The sequence below is a fragment of the Dermochelys coriacea genome, chromosome 5, assembly GCF_009764565.3.
Source record: "Dermochelys coriacea isolate rDerCor1 chromosome 5, rDerCor1.pri.v4, whole genome shotgun sequence".
In the NCBI taxonomy this organism is placed as follows: Eukaryota; Metazoa; Chordata; order Testudines; family Dermochelyidae; genus Dermochelys; species Dermochelys coriacea.
The window spans coordinates 112,238,753-112,260,974 of record NC_050072.1 but is presented as its reverse complement, the minus strand read 5'-3'; the positions used below and the strand labels follow the sequence as shown (position 1 = coordinate 112,260,974).

Sequence of the window (22,222 nt, the reverse complement as noted above, 5' to 3'; positions counted from 1 at the left end):
TTCCATGTTTAATTTAACTGTGAGAAAGTGAATAAATAATTCCCCAGAAATACTATTCCCAGTGACAATTTGTGATAAAAAACTATTTGGAGGACTCCGCAGAAACTATGCAAGTTTGTAAAATACATGAGAAATTTATTGCACTCGTGTCAAATGTAGTCACCGAAAAGCAAATGAGAAAGATATAGAATTAAAGTAGTCCACTTTATTGCAGCATCATTAAATTTTCAAGCCTCTCTTGCTCTGATACTCTCAGCAAGAAAGAAACCTCCACAGAATGAGAAAGGAAGACATACCAGCACAACTCACCATGTTTCAAGAACCTTCTAAGTCTGCTTTGGAAACAGTTTTCTTTTTATAGAAGTTGCTGCCAATCTCACTTACCACTTGATTTAAATGTACAACTACGAGACTGCTTCTGATCTCAAGAACACTAGCACAAATGAGCTACAACTCTACTGAAGCCCATAGAGTTACATCAGTGTAAATGAAAGGAGACCATGTCCTTTGTTTGGTTTCTCCCTTGACCAATCTTGTCCAATTCTCTCTGCTGCATCCCCACAAATATTTTCAGAATAGAAAGCCATTCTAAATTCTCATGTATTGTTAAGTCATTTATTCAGTATTTGTATTTCAGTAGTGCACAGGGACCGCAATCATAGACCAGACCCCACTGTGCTAAGGGATCTACAAACACAGAAATGACTGCCCCTATCCCAAAGGGTTCACAAGTGCTTTAAACCAAGGTAGTTAAAGCGTTACTGGTGCATGAAGATGCAAAATCAAAATGTCTTCACCATGTGATCAAGTTTGAAAGATGAGGCTTCAACCATCCCTTCCACATGCAGAGGAGCACAGCTGGATAGCTGGTAAACCAATTACTAAGTTCTGTGTATGCCTAAGAAATGCATGGAGATATATGCCTGAGATTCTGTGGCTACCACTGAATCCTGAGATTCAACAGGGTACGCTTTTAATAAATGGGAAGCTAGAGTTCAAGGAAATATGTTCATGTGGGAGCTCAGCATTTACCCAGTACCCTTATGTGTTCAGTTGCTAGTTATTAGAGTTGGTCAAATATTTCAAACAAAAGCTGCTTTTTTTTCCTCCTTCCCAAAAAAAGTGAAATAATGTCTCCCCCCACCCCCAACAGTCTTCAGTCAGGGGAAGAATGAGATGACAATCAAAGTGTGTGGCATTAAAAAGGTTCCCTCAGTACTGGGTGGCTGAAGACTGAATTGTTCAGATACAAAGTTGAATGGCAAGTTCCACTACAGGGCAGAGGGCTAGCACAAGGTTCCTTCCTAAATCCCATTTGAAACCTGTGTTGGGGTGATTAAATGTTTTTTCTTTTCTTAAAATAATTACACAATAGTCTCTAAATAAATAAATTAAATCAATTCCTTCCTGTCTCTACTTTTCATGGTGATTCTGGGAGGTGGGTCTTGTTTCCATGAGAAAAGATCTGGAACAGATGGGGTCAGAGTCTGAGGAAAACAACAAGATAGTCCCTTCCCCATCATTTTAGACTCATCTGTTCCCTACAGCTATCCCCTCTTGCCTTCACTACAAGGCATTTTTAACCCAGAAAGGCTGGAACTTCCATGCTGATGCCTGAAACCATGTGTTGTGTGTTTAGACTAAGTAATTTGGCACAAGAATCAGTTTTTTCTGTGTTTCTATAACCCTTAGCCTAGCACAAAGGAGTCCTGGTCCATGAGCAGGGCTCCCAGATATTACAGTAATACAAACAACAAATGATAGAAGGCAGGAAACACTACATGGTGGCTTCCTATTGGTGCATGTGATCCCCATGAACATTAATGGAAGCTCTTCACATTCAGAGGGTGATTTTATTCTAGGCCTCACCTGATGAGGACATGTCTAGTCATTTTTATGCCAAGCAATTTAATATGCCAATGCCAAGCAATTTTCACAGGTTATCACTAGGCCAAAAAAAAAAAAAAAAAAAAATACATCCACTTTGACACATGCCATATCTTTGTGAATGCATTTTGTTGTTAAAAATACAAATTAAGAAAAGTCTGTTCATCCCTTTTAAATTAAAACAGTAAAGCAAAGCATTTACTATCAGGTCTAGGAATTTGGGGGTTTAAAACAAAATAAAAAAAGCCTACTAATGCCCATGTAAAGTTCACATGTTATGCAACATCTAGCTTTGAGTGATGAGGATGGGTTTTTTGTCTGCAGTGGGGATGGAGGAAGAGGACCTCTCTACAGAAACAAAGTTAGACGGAAAATTCTCTACTGCAGAAGTGCCTATGCTTGCACATGCCCTCGGCATTTAAGCCATCTATGACCTTAACAGCATCCCAATGCAAGAGGTTCACTGAGATCTAGTAGTAAGTTTCAGCTAGCCTGAACAATTCAATGTACCACAACTCACTAATGTCAGAACATGTATCTGGAACACAAAAGAATGGCCATATTGGATCAGACCAATGGTCCATCTAGGCCAGTATCCTGTCTTGTGACAGTGGCCTGTACAAGGATGAATGAACAGAATGGTCTATCCCCGGTCATCCACTCCCAGCTTCTGGCAGAGGTTTTAGGGACACCCAGAGCACGAGGTTGCATCTCTGACCATCTTGGCTAATAGCCATTGATGAACCTATTTTAATTTTGGCCTTCACAACATCCCTTGGGCAACAAGGTCCACAGGTTGATTGTGCATTGTGTGAAGACATGCCTCTTATTAATTCTATCTGGTGACCCTGGGTTCTTGTGCTATCTGAAAGGGTAAACAACGTTTATTCACTTTCTCCACACCATTATATTCCTCCCCACCCCTCAGCTCTTTTTGAAGATGACCAGAGTCTTTTTAATCTCTCTTCGTATGGAAGCTTTTCCATAATCCTAATAATGTGTGTTGCCTAGCTCTCTTTTTTGAGATGGAGTGACTAGCACTGCTTGCAGCATTCAAGGTGTGGGCATATCATCAATATATATATATATATATATATATATAGCAGCATTATGATGTTTTCTGTTTTATTTATCTATCCTTTTGTAACAATTTCTACCATCTGTTTGTTTTTTTGACTGCTGCATCATGTTGATTAGATTTTTTCAGAAAACTATCCACAATGACTCCAATATCTGTTTCTTGAGTGGTAATAGCTAATTTAGATCTCATCATTTTGTACGTGCAGTTGGGATTTTGTTTTTCATTATGTCATGTAAGAGATCAATAAAAGCTAACATACTGGTCATTAATATTATTGTGTGGTGTATGTACAGAAAAACAACTCAGAATTACCAGTGTATTGGGAATTATGTTCTCAAAGGGCGTCTGCCAGGGAGGGCTAAAATTACACCACCCTAGATGAAGGAATGTGGGTCTGCCACCTAGAATGTATTTCCAAGGTATATTGAGAAACAATAGGAATGCAATCTACATAGAAGGTAAACATCAAGCCAACAAGGGGAGGAGATAAACACTCAGCATCATGGCAAAGGGAGGAGATTGCCGGAAACAGATCAATTTGCATTTTAGCAAACACCACAGGGTAAGAAACCTCCTTTCACAATCAAAGCTTCCTCACAGCTTGAATGGACTTTACTTTGAGGGGTAACCTTCAGAAAAATATATTTCAAAGGTTCACTGGCCTATTAAAAGAAAGGGGCAAAGAACCCCAAGCTACCTTTCACCTAAGACCTCAAAGGAACCAAGCACTTTAGACTTTGTGAGAGATCTTAACCAGATGGGGGTGGAGGTTAGGAGCGGGGGGAGGGACAGACACCTTGCTGAAAGGTAGATTGGTAAGGACACTACCTTGGACAAACCCTGTAGCTTGTTCTGTAAAGCTTTAGCCTATAACCAGTGTTTTTCCACTGAATTTGCTTGTTACCATTTCTAACTCTATTCTTTGTATTTGAACAAATTTAAAAATCCCATTTCCTTTTATTAAATTACATTTGTTTTACTTGTAATCTAAACCAATCCAGTGTGATGTCCGATTTAAAGTGAATGTTAACTAATTAATGTAGCAAGCTACTGGATATAGTATCTTGGGGAAAAAAAAAAAAAAAAAAAAAAAAAAAAAGAGGACTCAGTGCTCCAGGAGAGGGATGGACATTGACGAGCATGCAGTTTGAGGAAGTGTGGGACTGGAGCACGTTAGTGTTACCTTGCCAGGTGTAACCAAGACAGGTAGAGGCTTAACACAGAGAGGCTCATTAGTTGTTCATCTGCTGGCTGGAAGCATCCCATCAAGAAAGCTCCATCAGCAAAGTATTTTGAGGCACCCAAAATTACAGGGCAAGCAATGATGGAATTCCTCACTGATCTGGATTGCACCCTAGAATGTGACACCATCCTCCCTACTACCTTGTCTAGTTACAATGATTAAACCAGATCCTCTGCTAGCAAAAGTGGGTGCAAGCCCAATGCCTGCAATAGTGTCACACTCACTTGTGGCAGCAATGGATTTGACTTGCATGTAGTCATATGGTTCTCAGTACTTTCATAGAAAGCAGAGTAAATCCTCTCTGGAGCCACAGAACAACACTAACCATTTTGGAAACGCATACTAATTTTTAGAAAGTCAAGAACACTAGAGGTAGTAAACTCCCATTCACTTCAATAGGCACAAGACCAGGCCTTAAAACGCCATTTGCATGACAGCTACAGCATAGCTAAAGGAACGCACAGTCAGCTTGGGAAAGGGCTTTAAGAAAACAAACCAGAGGTCACCACTAAAGCGTTGTCAACATGGGAAAGTTTTACCAGTTATATGTGGATTCTCTTTTTTCATCTTAAGAGTGGCTTCCCAAGCAACATATTTAAAAAAAGAAAAGAAAAAAAAAAAAGCCTCTTACACCAGAATAAGTGTCAACCTGGAGATAATAAGACTATAACAGTATAACTGTAGTGGTTTAACATCAGACCTTAGGTTATGATGGTGTAACTTTTCCATCTAGACAAGCCGTAAGTTGCTGACCTGAAGAATCAAAGCTATTTTTGACACCTATATTTCATGAATTGCTTATTGGTGTTTGGGGCCTCCAGATTGGTTTAGGAAGCAAGAGAATTTTGGCTGTAAAGGGGTTCTACTCACCATAGATGCACCTCCTTACGGGTGAGTCTGGGAATTAGCTCTCACCCAATCTAGCACCTCCTTCTGTTGGTTGCCCATGCAGTAGCCCTTCTCTCTCCAGGTAGCTCAGGGTGCTGCTGCTTCTTCATGACTCAGCCCATGAGCCAGATCACTATGTAATCCCCACCACTTCAGAGGTAACAATCCCACCAGATGAGCTCTCTGGACATTGTCTCAATCAGTCTTCTATTCCAAATTTAGGTTCAATGCCACTTTCCCAGTACTTGATAGGAGGACCTAAGCCCACCTGCTACTCTAGGTCCTAGCCCAAGAACACTAAGACTACATCTGTTCAGCCTCAGACCCTGCTTCTGTTTCCCCTGAGCTCCTTCCTATACCCACTCTCTAGGTCCTTGCCCGATTCTAATCAGTGGTGATTCTTCTGCTCCCCATGGCTACTTCCCTTCTCTAGGCCTCTTGTAAGACTATCTAGTCCAGGGAAAGAACTTAGGGACTAGGAGGTGGTCAAGCAGGAGAAAAAATCCTAGCAACTCCCTTTCCCTCTAGGATACAACTACAGACCTCCTCCCTCTTACAGCCTCTTTCTGCTCTATAATCCTAACCCTACACCTTCCCCTGCTGGGCTTCAGCAGCATTATTCTTTATCACATCTGGCTTCCCTCCAGGTGCAGCATGTAAGGTTAATTGTACCCCTTCTGGCCTACATTAACCTGCTCAGGTCTTATGCAGGGTGGATATTCTGTCGCATTAGCCAACATTCAGAAAGATATGAACTATATTACAAGGGCTAGAAAAGCAATACTTTTGTAACATTGTCTTAAGTCTGGATGTATCAGCTAATCAAGAAGTTCAGGTCCTGCTCAGTAAAGGCCATAAAAGAGCATGTGAGGGACAATTCCTGGGGAGAAAAATTATTTTCAGGGAAAAGTCCTTGGAGGAATATTTTATTTTACCTCTGTTGGTATGTGTTTGCTTTCATGTGTTAAAATATATTTTTTCAGGAGTAGGAGCAAGCAAGTCATGTCTGGCCCCTGAGCCTTTTTTAATATAGTGATTAGCTGGGGTGTGTCCTGGTTCCTATAACATACACATAGTAGCCTCAATACCGTACAAAAGTAAGGCAAATTATTACTGGAATAGCAAAGTGCTAAGCTAAACCATTTTTGCATTTAAAGCTGGTAACAACTAGAATATAAACAAACAATCCTATTAAAGATTAAAATAAAGAAGGGGCAGAAGAGGATGAAGACATTTTAACATGGTCTAGTGTAAATTGCTTTTCTGACATCAGAGAAGAAAAGGGAATAAAGGAAACAATTCACTCTATTTTAAAACATCTGCTCATAAAGCACTCGGCATAATAGCTTAATTTCAGAGTGCTTACAAATTCAAGAAAATTGTGAAAGAGAAAATAAAAACCCAATGGAAATTACCTCCATCAAATGATGGCTGTTCAGTGGCCAGCGAAACCAACTGGTAGCCTCTGTCCATTTCCTAGTGGGTAGAAATTCACATCGCAAACCCATCAACTAATTATTACACATTGGCAGCATTGTTAGCAGTATCAGCTGACAGGCCTTTCACGCTTATGAGTGGTTGCTCCAGGACAGAAAGAAGTTATCTAGACAAGCCAGTGACAGAAAGGCTACATCCGCAGCTGTACCTTTTCCAGGGTCAAATAATGCCTGACCCTCATATGGGTGCATTGGAGGAGGAAGTTGGGGAAGACAGCGAAACCCTAACCTCCCTGCCAACTGTGACACCCATATAAAGCCAGGCACAAATGCAGACCAGGAGCATGGGGGGGTTCAGCAGCAGCGCCTTTCAAACAGCACAGAGACAAACTACACCCTCACAGGCATGAGGAAGAGGCAGGGACATGGCCTTTATATCCCTCTGCACTGGCCAGCCAAGTGGGATCAGCACACGTTGGGGAGACTATGCTGTACCTTATAAAAGCATGTAGCAGCAGGTGCATTGCCCATGTCTCACAGAGCTCTAGGTGGCTCTTTCTGGGTGGGCCAGTTCTGCACTACACCAAAAGCCGTGCTGTGCTTTGAAGGCACAGCTTAGGCCTCAGTGAAGAGCACAAGAACAGCCATGCTGCATCAGACCAGTCTTCCATTTAGCCTAGTATCCTGTCTTCCAAACAGTGGCCATTGCCAGATGCTTGAGAGGGAATGAGCAGAACAGCGAAATTATCGAGTGATCCATCCTCTTGTCCATTCCCAGCTTCTGCAGGATTCAGTTGCCTGAATGGTTGCCATACCACATTTTTTTTTGAGTGCTAAAACCATTCCCTTTTGTTTTAAGGAATAGTAATCATACACATGAATATACAGCCCCTCTGGCCCCAACTTTCATAGCTTTACTCTAATAAGCCATAGCATGTTGATCTTAGCTCTGTGTGAATGCTGGTATCCACTAGAGATAGAAATCCTTTGATGTGAACCAATTAGTGCATAGTGGTAATACTGTAGTGATATCCTTAGTTTCAGAGGACAGAGTACAAGGAGCTTGTCAACCTGGTTAGACCAGCGACTTGTAAAAACGACCACCATTGGCCATCTAACTACTTATATGTCCCTCATCATGGGAGTATCAAACCACCATCCTAGCTGAAACCTAGAGCGTTTGCTGAAAATAGTGCAGGTAACTGGTAGGTGCATCACCAAATCTTCATCATCAGCAAAGACCTTCTGATATGACTCATCTCGGGAAGAAATTACATAAACTCCTGTTGCTGCTTGAATAAGGGTGAGTTCTCTTAAGTATATAACCTGATGGAAACAGATGGGAAAATATAGTCAATGAGAATTTCATCCTTTGGTTTAGAGTAATTCGTTTTGCAGAGAAAATATATTGAAATGCTTTCAGTTTTGTGGCATGTTGGATAGCTTTGAGACATCTGCCACAACACCAGGTTTTTTTTAAAAAAAGCAACTATTTCTGTTCCAAGTACAGGATTAGGTAAGCAACGTGAGGTTAAGTAATTTTGCTTGTGGCAAAGAGAATGATGAAAATATTTTGTACTAGGGCAGTTTCTTCCTATGCTGGTCTCTGCACGTTTAAGATGGGCCCAGCACCACCATTCTCCAATAGGCGGTGCAAGGTAAAGAGAAAATGCTGAGCCATAGTCACAGAAGATAGCACAGTGAGGTGTAAATTAAAGGCCTTTTGCTCTAGAAGAATTCAGTAGGGGAAGACAGCTTTTATTCCTGTTGAGGGTTCCACAGGAGCTGCACTAGGAGAGGCTAGCTAGGGATGTGATGGATCATTGTTCTTCCTAGTCATTCTGGTCCCATTCCCTTTCTAGTCAACTGCAGCTATTTCAGGAGTCTACTGGACCCCTATGTCCTGTCAAGCTGTTTTTCACTGCAACTGCCTCCTTCCCTGGGGGCCTTTCCATGCTTGGGACCTCCATCAGTAGGCTGTTGGGTTGTTGTTATTGATCTTCAAGATCCTTTTGCCTTCTTCCCCATAGTAAAGGAGAAAGACCACTCCAGCACCTCTGTCATATTTCCATTTGGGAGCCCTGACAAGCTACAGTACCTTCCACAGGGTAACTTCTCTGGATTCGTTAATGGTGCTTCAGCACTTTTTATGAATACTATTAACATACAAGTCTCAGAGATGGGAGGTGAGTTAAATCTCTCAAAGACACACTTGTGCACTACTGACCAGCAGCAGTCAGTGCTTTATTTCATCTTGTTATGCAGTACTCTGGAAGGACCTGATGACAGATGAGATGTAAAATAATAGCCTGTGTCAGAGTCTGTTTTGAACATTGAATCCCTATCTACTGTCCCATCCCTGGCTGTTGGGGATATTTGCTTGTAGCAGTCACAGATGGGCCATATGACATTGTAGGGAATCTCATCATACCATCCCCTCCATAAATTTATCAAACTCAGTTTTCAGAAAAGTTAGGTTTTTTGCCCCTGCTGCTCCCTGTGGAAGGCTGTTCCAGAACTTCACTCCTCTGATGGTTAGAAATTTTTCCCTAAGTTCAATCCTAAATGTATTGATAGCGGGTTATTATCCATTTGTTCTTGTGCCAACATTGGCCCTTAACTTAAATAAGTCTTCTTTTTCCTTGGTGTTCATCCTTCTGATGTATTTATAGAGAGCAATCGTATCTCCCCTCTGCCTTCATTTTGTTACGATAAACATGTCAAGCTCTTCTAGTTTCCTCTCATAAGTTTCCATTCTCCATTCCTCTGATCCAGATGCGATCTCACCTTGTGTGATGGTAACACATTCCTATCTCTACTGGAAATACCTTGCCTGATGCATTTTTGGATTGCATTAGCCTTTTTCACGGTTTCATGACACTGTCTGTTCTTAACTATCCTGTGATCAACCAATACAGCCAAATTACATCCAGTTTATAGCAGAAATTCTTGTTATTAGTCCATAAGTGCATGACCTTGCACTTCGCACTATTAAATTTCATCCCATTTTTATTAGTCCAGTTTTCAAGGTCATCCAAATCATCTTGTTATTAGGGCTATCAATTAATCGCAGTGAACTCATGAGATTAATTTTTTTGAGTTAATCACGATTTAAAAAATAAATCACGATTAATCACACTTATAACAATAGAATACCAATTGAAATTTATCAAATATTTTGGATGTTTTTCTACATTTTCAAGGGATTTTCTACATGAAATCAAGGGATTTCAATTATAACAGAATAAAAAGTGCACAATGCTCACTTTATATTTTTTTTTACAAATATTTGCACTCAAATGATAAATAGTTTTTTAATTCACCTCATACAAATACTGAAGTGCAATCTCTTTAGTATGAAAGTGTAACTTACAAATGCAGATTTTTTTAGTTATATAACTGCACTCAAAAACAAAACAGTGTAAAACTTTAGAGCCTACTAGTCCAGTCAGTCTTACTTCTCGTTCAGCCAATTGATTAGACAAACAAGTTTGTTTACATTGACAGGAGATACTACTGCCTGCTTCTTATTTACAATGTCACCTGCAAGTGAGAACAGGCGTTCACATGGCACTGTTGTAGCCAGTGTTGCAAGGTATTTACATGCCAGTCACGCTAAACATTCATGTGCCCTTCCATGCTTTGGCCACTATTCTAGAGAACATGCTTCCATGCGGATGATGCTTGTTAAAAAATAACGTGTCAATTAAATTTGTGGCTGTACTCCTGGTGGGGAGAATTGTATGTCTCCTGCTCTGTTTTACCTGCATTCTGCAGAGATTTCATGTTATAGCAGTTTTGAATGACAACCCAGCACATGTTTTAAGAACACTTTCACAGCAGATTTGACAAAAAAATGTAAAGAAAATATCAATGTGAGATTTCTAAAAATAGCTACAGCACTTGACCCAAGGTTTAAGAATCTGTAAGTGCCATCCAAAATCTGAGGGGATGAGGTGTGGAGCATGCTTTCGGAAATCTTAAAAGAGCAGCACTCTGATGCAGAAATTACAGAACCCAAACCACCAAAAAAGAAAATCAACCTTCTGCTGATGGCATCCGACTCAGATGATGAAAATGAACTTGCGTCAGTATGCACTGCTTTGGAGCATCATCAAGTAGAACCCATCATCAGCATGAACGCATGTCCTCTGGAATGGTGGTTGAAGCATGAAGGGACACATGAATCTTTAGCACAACTGGCATCTTTAGCACAACTTGCAACACCAGCTACAACAGTGCCTTGTGAATGCGCATTCTCACTTTCAGGTGACATTGTAAACAAGAAGTGGGCAGTATTATCTCCTGCAAATTGTAACCAACCTTGTTTGTCTGAGTGATTGGCTGAACAAGAAGTAGGACTGAGTGGACTTGTAGGCTCTAAAGTTTTACATTGTTTTGTTTTTGAATGCATTTTTGTACATAATTCTACATTTGTAAGTTCACCTTTCATGATAAAAAGATTGCACTACTGTACTTGTATGAGGTGAATTGAAATATACATTTGTTTATTTTTAAAAAGTCAAATATTTGTAATGAAAAATATAAAGTGAGCACTGTACACTTTGTATTGTGTTGTAATTGAAATTAATATATTTGAAAATGTAGTGAACATCCAAAAATATTTAATTAAATGGTATTCTATTGTTGTTTAACAGTGCAATTAATTTTTTTTAATCGCTTGACAGCCCTACTTGTTATGATATTCTAGGCCTCCTCTGTATTGGCAATACCTCCCAACTTCGCATCATCCACAAATTTTAGGAGTACACTTGCACTTTTTGTGCCAAGGTGAGTAATGAAACTGTTGAATGAGATTGGTCCAAAGACACATCCTTGAGGAACTCCACTAGTAACCTCCCTCCAGCCTGACAGTTCATCTTTCAGACCCGTTGTAGTCTCCCCTTTAGCCATTTCTTTACCCAACTTTTGATTCTCAAATAAATCCTCATCTCCTCTAATTTAACTAATAATGTTCTGTAGGGAACTGCATCAAATGCTTTACTGAAAGCCAGGTAGATTAAATCTACTACATTTTCTTTATCTAGAAAATCAGTTTTCTCATAGAAAGAAATGAGGTTGGTCTGGCATTATCTACCTTTTTAAAAACCTTGTTTTCATTTGCTTATCTTTTTATTTAAATATTAAGCAGGAAAAAAACCTCCTTGTAATTTCTGTAGACTAAGCATATTTCATCGTATCTTCTCTACCTTCAGTGATTTACCATGTTCCTGTTTATCTACTATGCTTGACTGTGGCTGTTCATCACCATCCCGTAGGTGCATCTTATCCACTAGCATCCCATTACAATGCCTTACAGCTAGGTATGTGCCTGATGTCACTATGCTTCTGTCCCAATTAAGGAACAATCATGTTTCAGCAGAAGCAGATCTAGACTAATACCCTTTGGAAGTTTGCAGCACAGTTTGTGTGTGGACTGAGCTTCATTCTATGACAACATATCAAATTAGAGTGATAATGATGGAGTTTTATTATATGAAAAATATGGATTCATATGGGGTAACTGGAATTAAAAAGTTCAGTTTTTCTAGAACACATTTCAATGATTTAAAAAAAGATTCCCAGCTTTTATAAATAAAGCAAAAGTTTCCGGTTCTCATTAGGAATACATTTATATAAAATACTGAGAACAGTGGTGAGAGCACAAGCTTAACTATGTATGCAGTGCTGTGGGGAAAACCCTGTTTACATCAGTTTACCTAGTGTGCAGGCATATTTATCTTGCCAGTTATGCAACGATTTAATCATGTTCAATATTATTTGAAAAATATCCAGTCAGTTAGAAATTTTAGGTATTCTATGTAAGCTGTCACTTATAATATATAGTCAATATATTTAATAGACCTTTCCCCCTCACCCATGGATATATTTAAGGGGGACAATATATATTTTCATAATAATTTGGGATACCCAATTTGAGATGCCAGTAAAGGGGCCTGATATTCACAGGGCAGCTGTTTAGCATGTTCTGAAAATCAGTTCCTTTTAGTATGTCTCATGTTGGGTACCCCAAAACCGAGGTACCCAAAATTACTTGTCATTTTTGAAAATGTAAGCCCCATTTTTTAAGCTAATGCACATTAACAAAGCTGTTCAATTATTTTCTACCCAAAGAATTTGGGGCTGAATCTTGACTTCCTTAACAAGGCACATTCCCACTTCTGTCAACAGGATGTTCCTGAATAAGAACTAAATCAGAACTGATGAAGGCTTTCAGCATGTGGCCCTTTGATATGGCCTGTCAGTTCCTTTACAGGTATTCCAGCTTTTACTCAGTATCTTCCTATTACAAAATACTTGGCCCCAGTAAGTGTAGCTCAAATTTTTCCACTTTATCCCATACAACAAATCACAGAAGGAAAAGACCTATTAGGTCACCTAATCCATCTGCAGTCAATGTGAGATAGTTTCCAATTTTGTATATTTATTAGAGCTCTGTCCAGTCTAATTTTAGATGTCCTAAGAGACAGTGCTTCTGGCACTTGCCTTAGGAGGCTAGTAGAACATCAATCCCACTGCAGTATGATGTGAAGCATCACATTGCAAATGCTTTAACAGACCAAGACCAGAATTTTAGCACGTCAGGTATCAAGAAGTTTTTATTCAAGATGGCATGATTTGTTATAAGCAAAACAAAGTAACAGCCATATTGGGAAGAATACTACATTATGTAGCTTCCAATATAGCTCACACAGGTTGTGGAAATATAAAAACTCTCGTCATTTTTTGGGGTGGAGGGGTACACAAGGAAAGAGGACAAGATACATGCTTGTTTTGAGCAAGATGCAGCTCCCGTTGATTTCACTGGGAGTTGGATCAGGCCCTTTCCCCTTTATATCTCATATTATGTAATACTCAGGAGTCAGTGTGGGTTACAGAGAGGTTAGCAGAGGAAAAGAATCAAGAGAACCAAGTTCTAGTCCTGGCTTTGCTATCGAGTCCCAGGATGGCCTCAGACAAGTCATGGAGCCAACATTTTTAAACCTGGTTGCCCAAAATTAGGCTCCTAAATAAAAGCAGCTTGATTTTTCACAGTGCTAAGCACTCGCGGCTACCCTTGGAGTCAATGGGATATTTGGTTGCTAGAATCTCATACAATCACTTTTATTGAGGACCCTGAATATGGATTTAGGCACCCACGTTAGGAAATGTTGGTATCTAACTCTGACTCAGATCCCTGATCTGTAAAAGAGGACTAACAATATAGTCAAGTCCTTACTTACCACACTGGTGTTTTGAGAATTAATCATGTGTGCAGAATACTTTGAATACGTGAAGGGTACAGCTTCAGTCCTTGGATTTCCTTTCCCCATCAGAACAAACAATATTACGCTCTGACCTTGGCATCTCTTTTTTTATTTGATCAGATGGACCATGATCTAGCAAAGCCTTGAAGTACGAGCTTAACTTTAATCACAGTGCAGTGGAACTGCTCATGTGCTTAAGATTCAGTGTTTTGCTGGATCAGTGCCATGGAGCAGACTCTTTTCCAGAACACTCACTACATGCAGAACCTAACAGTCATTATTTCAGTCTTTCCACCCACCACTCTTAAGGATCCAATCTTGCAACTGGATCTGTGCAGACAGATCACTGAACCCATGCAGAATCCCTTTGAAGTCAACAGGGACTATGTGCCTCTTGAGTAGATGCAATTGAAGGATCAGAGCCTAATTTATATGCCAACTGATTTTTGTTATACACCCAGCGTTATTTAGTTTAGACTGTTACTAAGCATTTTAACAGGCTCTTTTGTTAAAGAGAAACATTGCACTTGCCATCCAAAAGGTCCGCTTCATAACAAGTTACTATAACTTAACATAACAAGAGAGCTATAGGCAAAGTGGCAACATGTATGACACAAAGTTCAAGTATTTTTCTTCAAACGTTTTTTCAGTAATAAAAAAAAAAAAGTTAACACAAGAATATATACCCAAGTCTGCTTCAATCTCTACATTAAAAACAAACAAACAAACACATTTCTCTCTTAAAGGGACATTGCCAAGTTTAAAATAGGCCAAAACCCAGGCCTTATCAGATAACGTGACTCCCTTCACCCTGTCCATTTAAATGTCACTCATTTTCATTGACTCCCTTCAATCTCATCACTAGTGCCCAGGTGGGATGGAATGATGCACTCGGCTGCCTGTGTTTTGTTAATTTTTTTCCACTATGGAATTATTACTTTTCTAAAAAGTCAGTCTTGATAGTGTGTTTGAGACACCAGATTTATTCCATACTATGCAATACATGCTGCCATGAAAATATAAAGCTGCGATTCCTTTGAAGCAACTCAATTTTTTACATGCTAGCAAGTCTACATCTAAATCAATGCCAGCCAAAAACCCAATTTACTCTAGTATTTCTTAAATCAACGCAAGTCTATTCTCTCCTTGATACGAACATAATTCCCAATAACGTTAATGAAGCTAGGCTTGTGCATCTAGGGGAGAACAGACCCTTTAGTGTATACTGATGCAATGACATTTATTTGCCCATTATATATTCCTGGGAAAATATCTGAAGTAGTCTGTATAACTGCAGATTGTATTCACAGCAGATACATGGTAGCTTCAGTTAACATTTAGTGGTGTTACCTTTGCTCGGGTGCTGTGTGGGCACAATAGTAATGAATTCCATACTGAGCAGCCTAGATATTTTGTAATTCTGTATTAATCTCACTCAGAGGGCCTGACTCGCCCTCATTTATATCATTGCTATTTTCACTAGAAGGTCGGTAACGCGATGTTCAGTGGCCAGTTAACAACATTGATACATTAGTGAATGTGCACAAACCATGAAAAACACCAACACTTAACAGGAGTGTCACATGAAGGTCGTCATCTTGCAACCACCAGGTTTTGATTTATGTCGGAAAGACTGATGCAGATTGAATTGCATCAGGACATCTCAAGGGAGATGTGTACAAACCCTCTTTAAATGGAAAAAGAGGCAAACACCTGTATGAGACTGTGGTCAGCAGGCACAAACGATGAGGCACATTATATCCGAGTGTCCTCTTCACTCTTTTGCCAGGGATCTAAAGGACATTCATCAGCTCACTGCTATGGCAATGTGCTGGCTATCAAATCTAGCTATAAATTTGTAATTGTTGCTACCTACACAAGCCATACAAAAGAAGACCCTCATTTATCCAGGTATAAATCTTGAGTAACTCCTCTGAAGTCTACAGAGTTACACTGCAGTAAAACTGTTGCGAGAAGAGAAACTGTTCCACAGAATGGAAAAAAAATTGCACTGCTCCTCGCTACCAAGTGCTACATTTGCCCCCACTTTTCATTGAGTAACTACTGCTGCTCTTGATGCAAGGGCTTCAGTATATAGGGAACTCTGCAAAATGTATTCCAATAAATACCTTATACACAGTGTGTAAAACTTTATAGATGGTTTTGTTTGTTTTCCATTTTACAAAGTAAAGTAGGAATGAAAAACAAGATGTTGAAATTGGATAAACAGAGAAATTTAATTCATGTGATTTTGAAAATTATGGTGGGTACAATAAACATCTTTGTATGGAAGAAAATGAAGTTAACATGATTTTTAGTAGTGCCAAAAAGCTTTATATTTTGTAATGGGGAAATATTAGTGTGCTTATAGTCAGAAATTGTGTATGTGTGTGTTTGAGAAATAGAGAGTGACACACACGCACACATACACACACAGGGGAACAATGTTATGAACGAGTATAATAGCTTCAGAGGTGGAAGTGTACAAAAAGAATTAAATGCTGTAGAATGTTTCTCTGGACTGAAGGACACAATAAGCCTAGAAAATTGCTTTACAACTTACTGGTATACAAAAAGGTTTTCAAGAATTGGGGTCTATTAACAAATGAAATATAATCTTGCTGGTAAATCTCAAACATTTCATTTCTTAAGCAAAATTTGCATATTTGCTGTGGTGGAGGATATAACATTCAGACACCTGTATGTATTCCACACTATTTTCCACAATAGGACCTAGCTAAAATCTAGGCAATAAAATAATTTGGTCCATGCAATATCCTGACATGTTTAGAAACCAATCTTGTGTTTTCAAGAGAAAACAAACTATTCAAGAAAAAGCAGTAGAAAGTACAGGTGTAAAAAGAGTACTCTAGGACACAGCAAAAAATAAAATATTCCAAAGTTTTAAAACATTCCCTGCGTGGTTTGGGAGTACACTGCAACGAAACAGGTCACTTGTGAGTAGGTATTCATAGATTCCAAGGTCAGAAGGGACCATTGTGATCATTTAGTCTGAGCTCTTGTATAGCAAAGGCTATAAAAATCCCCCAAAATAATTCCAGTTTGAACTAGAGCAAATCTTAGAAAAACAGCCAGTCTTGATTTACAAATGCCCAGTGATGAAGAATCTGCCATTAAGCTATCATAGGAAGTAATACCTGCCAGGTAAATTCCCTACAAACTGTGAAAACCACTAAAAAGGTGTTGTTCTTAGCTGATAGACTTCATTCATATTGCAAATATAGGCCCATATCCTGCAAACCCTAATGAATGGGACTCTTATGTGAGTAGCGTTGGCAGGGATGGGCCCTTGATTTTTCAATCAACAGCATAAGTAAATAAAAAGAGCCCGATCCTGTGATTCTTACTCATTAGTAATTTTCATTCATGCCAGCATTTCATGGCACGAGTATGAATTAATTGTATAAATCAAGGTTGGCCTCCAGAATCCCTAGGTTGTCTGCGGACAGGTTGCTAAATTTGGAATTGGACTGCTATTTTGGTTCCAGCTAATTCAAACTCTTCCGACTTATAAATGGCAGTATTGCTCAGAATCAGCGAAGTAGTATGAGAAAGTCATCTTAAGGATAGCACAGTATATGTGCACCCATGTAGCATGCTCCATCCAGGAATGCTTCTTATTTAACTCCTACTGTTCATGAAAGGATTCTCTTTATTGTACTATGAAAAGGAGCCCGAGTAAATTTTACCATTATAAAGTAGGCTTCAACACACTCTCTCCTTAGATTTGGCTAGTACAGCACTGGAATTTTTACGTTGGGTACTAGATTTCACTGCAGTGATGTTCATTTTGGAGGAAACAGAGGGAAAATAATGGTTGGTTGTCCCAGGGACTTAATTGTAACTGCTGTGCATCTGTCATGACCATGACAGGTTGATGTGAAGGATATTTAACAAATGATGCAGCTTCAGCATGATATGAATGACAAGATGCAATGTTTTGCTCTGTGCACAGTTGTCAAAGGTATACACCAATATACACCATTACATTCATAATCATAATGCCTTTTATTTATGTATACGTTGGAGGAAATCACAATTAGAACCAGAATTTGGGTGAGTCCTCTACTGGGTGGAGTTAAGGAATTGTTGCATTAGATCAACAGGCACACAAAAACAGGCACACTTTTCCTAGAAATCTAAAAGAGAGGAGAAAAGGAGAAGGCACAGGTTCCCAAAAGGTGTTATACCATATTGAATTTTGCAAGCCTACTCTTGGAGTCTATTTACAATGGCCTTGTGCTGTTCCCTGAAGACACTTCACAATAAGGATTACTATGTAACATCTGATATTTTTACTCATGTTATATGTGAATTGAAGACAGTCAAATTTTAATGTCAGTCACAGCAGTGTAAAAGCAGAGTAACGCCACTGACTTCAATGAAGCTATACTGGATTTCCACCAGTGTAACTGAGATCAGAATATGACCACAGATTGCATTTTAAATACTATTTTAAGTTATTTTTTTAAAATAAATTTGAAATCTGGTGAAACTTCCATCCTGCTCTCTCTGAAATAATGTAGAGCACCTACAGGAGCTGTAGGCCTGAGACCTGATCAATCCCCCACCCCCATATTAAACCAGCCATGGGTGAAACTCGGAGTTCACCACAAAAATTGAAAAGAAAAGAAAAAAGAAAGGAATGTTTTGCTGCTGATAAAGCAACCCGACCTCAGGAATGTCCCGAACGAGAGTTATAACCACCAAGGTTGTAAAGTGAAGACACTCGGGTGCTGGGAAATTGGGGAAGATACAGAAAGACTCAATAAATGGTAAAATAAGCTCTAACCTGTGTTTTTACGCCAATCATCTGCATAAACATATAGGATCACAACTAAGTTACAGTTTAGGCATGAAAGATAACATGTAAAAACTTGGGCAGGAAGGAGGATACATAGGTGCCAGTGTGTAATTGGTTAAAATTTCTGTTATTTAGGAGTATGGGATAATGTGAGAGGTTTAGTAAATTTGAAGGACGTAGCTAGTTTTACCAGTTTAATGTAAATAATGTTCTTTGGGAACCATTTCCAGACTGCAGTTTAACATCAAGCTACTGGAACTCTGACCCCTCTGCATGACCGTGACGTGCAGAAGCATCACTAGGAACCCCAGACGAGTGGATCCTGACTGGCCATCGGGTGAAATTTGTCTGTATATTGGGAGTGGTGAGCATAAGAGATTTGCTGGGTATATGTATTCTGTGTTGCTAATAAATAGATGTTTAGAGCACAGCTGTTTAAGGCTCTTTCACTGGGAAAAGGTTCTGCAGACCTGTGGAGCCCTGATCCCAAGGGAAAGGGTGGGTATTTAAATTGACCAGGTTTCTTCCTGAGCCCCATGGGTAAGGATATATGAGCCTTACACCCTGAGCCCTTGGAAGGGAAAGGGTGGGCGTGCCTAAACTGATTGGGTCAAGCCTGGTGCCTTTGGAAGCGTATAGGCAGGGTGCCCTAGATTTTTGCAGGTAACACAGCTGGTTCTCCTTACCATACATCACACCACTGGCCAACATATTGGCTGTAATCTGAATATTGCAGTATATGGATTTACAAAAACAATGAGAAGAAATCCAAATGAAACCCAGGCTTCTCGGACGTGCAGCGTAAGAAGTCCCTATTTTAAGGCCAGATTTCTAAACCAGCGTGTATGTAACATCTGAAATCCAACAAAATTAATTCTTAAATTAGTGCGAAGCCTACTTTGGGATTCAAAGAGCAAGCCTGTCCTTAAATTAGTTTAACTGTAGATAAATCTTCCAGAGGTCTGAGTAGGGCTATGCAGCTAAAGGACAAGTGAAACCAACACAGATGATCCTTTGGGAGGGTTGGGGAGGGGAGAGAAAGCTAACCATAGCAGTTCAGAACACTGTACAGCTGCAGTGAGATTTCAGAGAGCGCTCCCAGTACAAGGTCACAGGGGGAGGAGGACTTGCCATAATCTCACAGACGGCCACACAACTCGGCGCAGTTTTCACCGATGAAATCATACCCCAAGCCGCCCAGGGAGCAGTTGTGGCCCCAAAGCGCATCCCGGGGGAGAAGGGAGGCAGAGCGGGTCCTCCTGGAGTAGAGTAATTCAATTGCGAAGCCGCTCTGCGGCGGCAGCGAGAAAGAGGAGCCTGCAGCCCAGGACCCGGCAGCAGAGGCGGCTGCCAACCGAGCCTGGGCTCTACCTGCCAAATAATGGGGCTGCGGCTGCAAAAGCAGGGCTGGAGTGAGGGATCCCGCGAGCGCTGTGCGCGCGCCTCCCCCTTCCCCGGGGATGCGGTGCCTGCTGCAGAGCCAGATCCACCGGCCCTGAGGGGACCGCCCAGCTCCCGCAGCCCCCCCCCCAGTACTCCCCAATGCCCCGCAGCGCGCTGGGTCCTGCAGATCAGCTGGGGGTGCAGGGGGCCGCACAAGTCAGGCGGGGGGACGGGGTCTGACTCCTTCCCTCGGCAGCTGCCCGCTTTCAAAGCAGCGGCACCAGCCAGGATCCCCCACAACTTCCCTGAGGCGAAGCCAGCCAAGGAACCCCCCCCCCCCACACACACACACTTCCCCGACCCCAGTCCGCCGTGGTCGCTGGGTCCGACCACCCCGGAGAGCTGCGCCCTCCAGGGATTGCCTCTGAGCATTGCATCACCCCAGCCAGCCAGCCCCAGGGCTCCCCAGCCGAGCTCCAGCTGCCAGGGTCCGGCTGGCGCCCCCCAGCCGCGCAGAGCCAGACACACACATTCGCCGCTTGCTCCAACTTCCTTCCCCGCGCTGGGGGGAGCCTGAGCCCCGCGGAGAGACCAGACACCCCCCCCCCCTTCCGACCCCGCTCCCGCTCCTGTACCTGGGTGGCTTTGTGGAACTGCTTCTTCAGCCCGGCCACGGACATGGTAGGATGCTGCAGGGAAGCGCCCGGGGCCCGGGAATTTGCTGCTGCTGCTGCTGCGGATGGGAGCGACTGGAGGACCGGATGGCGGATTGCTGCCGAAAGGGGGATTTCTCTCGCTCGCCGCTCTCAGACCCTCTTTAACCCCGCGAACAGGTGACCGCAGGCCGGTCTGCGGTGCAGAAACCCTGACGTCAAAGGGAGGGAATCCAGCCTCTTAAAGAGAAAGCTGTCCTCCTTTCCTTCCCCCGCCCTCCAGCCCTGGGCTCCGAGCAAGCGCCTCCCTGCTTCCCCGCTTTCCTTCCTCACAATATTGCATAAGCAGCCCCGATTTCTCAGCCGTAGAATTGTTTAAATTAGAGCATGGAATTAAAAAGGGGAAAAAACCAACCAACCAACCAGACTGAGATCGTTATTTATAATGCGTGTGTGGGATCGATTTCCAAATCCTGAGCGCCCTGCTTTGAGCTCTGCCCCTATGGCTGTGTGCCAGGGCTCAAGACCTCGTTGGGTCAGTGTCTTGCAGCACTTTGTCTACAACTGTTCATGTGCCGGAGGCAGAATTCCGATGTGGTTAGAATGAGGCCACACTTTTCAGGCCCCCGAACCCCTAAGATGACAAATGACAGTGACCGAATCTTCCTAGGGGCTCAGCGTCTTCGGCCTGCACTCAAGTGAAATTGGAAGTACCTCTGAAAATCTGGCCACTTTAAGACACAATCCCTCAAACGCTTATGTGACGGCTTAACTTTCTGCTCATGTGCATAAAATTAAGTAGGTGTGTAAGAGCTTGCAGGGTTGGGAAAGGCTGTAGGCCCTCTCTGGGAGGAAGGAGGCCTGTTTCGGGAGGGCTGCAGAGATGAGCTGACTCAAGTTCTCCAAGAGAGGAGGGAATGAGGAAAGTTGCAAATCCCCAGAGGAATGGGGAAGGCTAGGAGACATGGAAACGGCTCAGGGAACGGACCTTGACTGCTGCGTAGCGGGCCCTGAGCTGGAACCCGGAGTAGACGGCAGGTTACCCTGGCAGCCACTCCGGGAGTGGCACTGTGAGGCAGTGAAAGAGAAGCCTGCCTGAGACTTCTGGAGAGCAGGAACCTGGATGCACTCCCCCTGGAAGGGGAAACCACACTAGTGACCTGGCCCGAGGACTGAGGCATGAAGAGCATAGTTGCAGCTCCTGTGAGTGAGAGAGAGGCTGCAGAAGAGAAACTGATGGGGTGTAATCACTGGAAGTGGCAGTGGCCTTGACTGAGCTAATTCCCAGAACTGTCCAGCAGTGAGTAGAGCAACCCATCACATATGGGTAATATTTAAGGAACAATGTATTTATATTGAAAGTAGGCTTTCTGGACTTGGGGTATGTCTACACTGGCAGAGTTACAGTGCCAGCAGTTACAGCGCTGAAGGGAAACCGCTGTTGTGTGTTCACACTGTCAGCTACCTGAGCAATTGTGTGTGGCACTTACAGTGGTATTCGGAACAGTGCACTCTAGGTATCTCTTCCTTTTCTGCCACTAAGAGTTGTGGGAAGGCG

At 41.7% G+C, this 22,222-nt stretch overlaps 1 protein-coding gene across 2 annotated transcripts in view; it reads right to left on the bottom strand.

Annotated features, from left to right (window-relative positions):
- Positions 1–20,962, bottom strand: part of SH3GL2 (SH3 domain containing GRB2 like 2, endophilin A1) — a 161,353-nt gene extending 140,391 nt beyond the window's left edge. For both annotated transcript variants that reach the window (XM_038403723.2, XM_038403721.2), the window contains exon 1: positions 20,647–20,962. Coding sequence is in view for 1 of the 2 variants with exons in the window: in XM_038403721.2 (XP_038259649.1) it covers positions 20,647–20,691 (45 nt within the window). In the remaining variant the exon portion in view is untranslated. The remainder of the gene's footprint in view (positions 1–20,646) is intronic.
- Between the last annotated feature and the right edge of the window lie 1,260 nt (positions 20,963–22,222).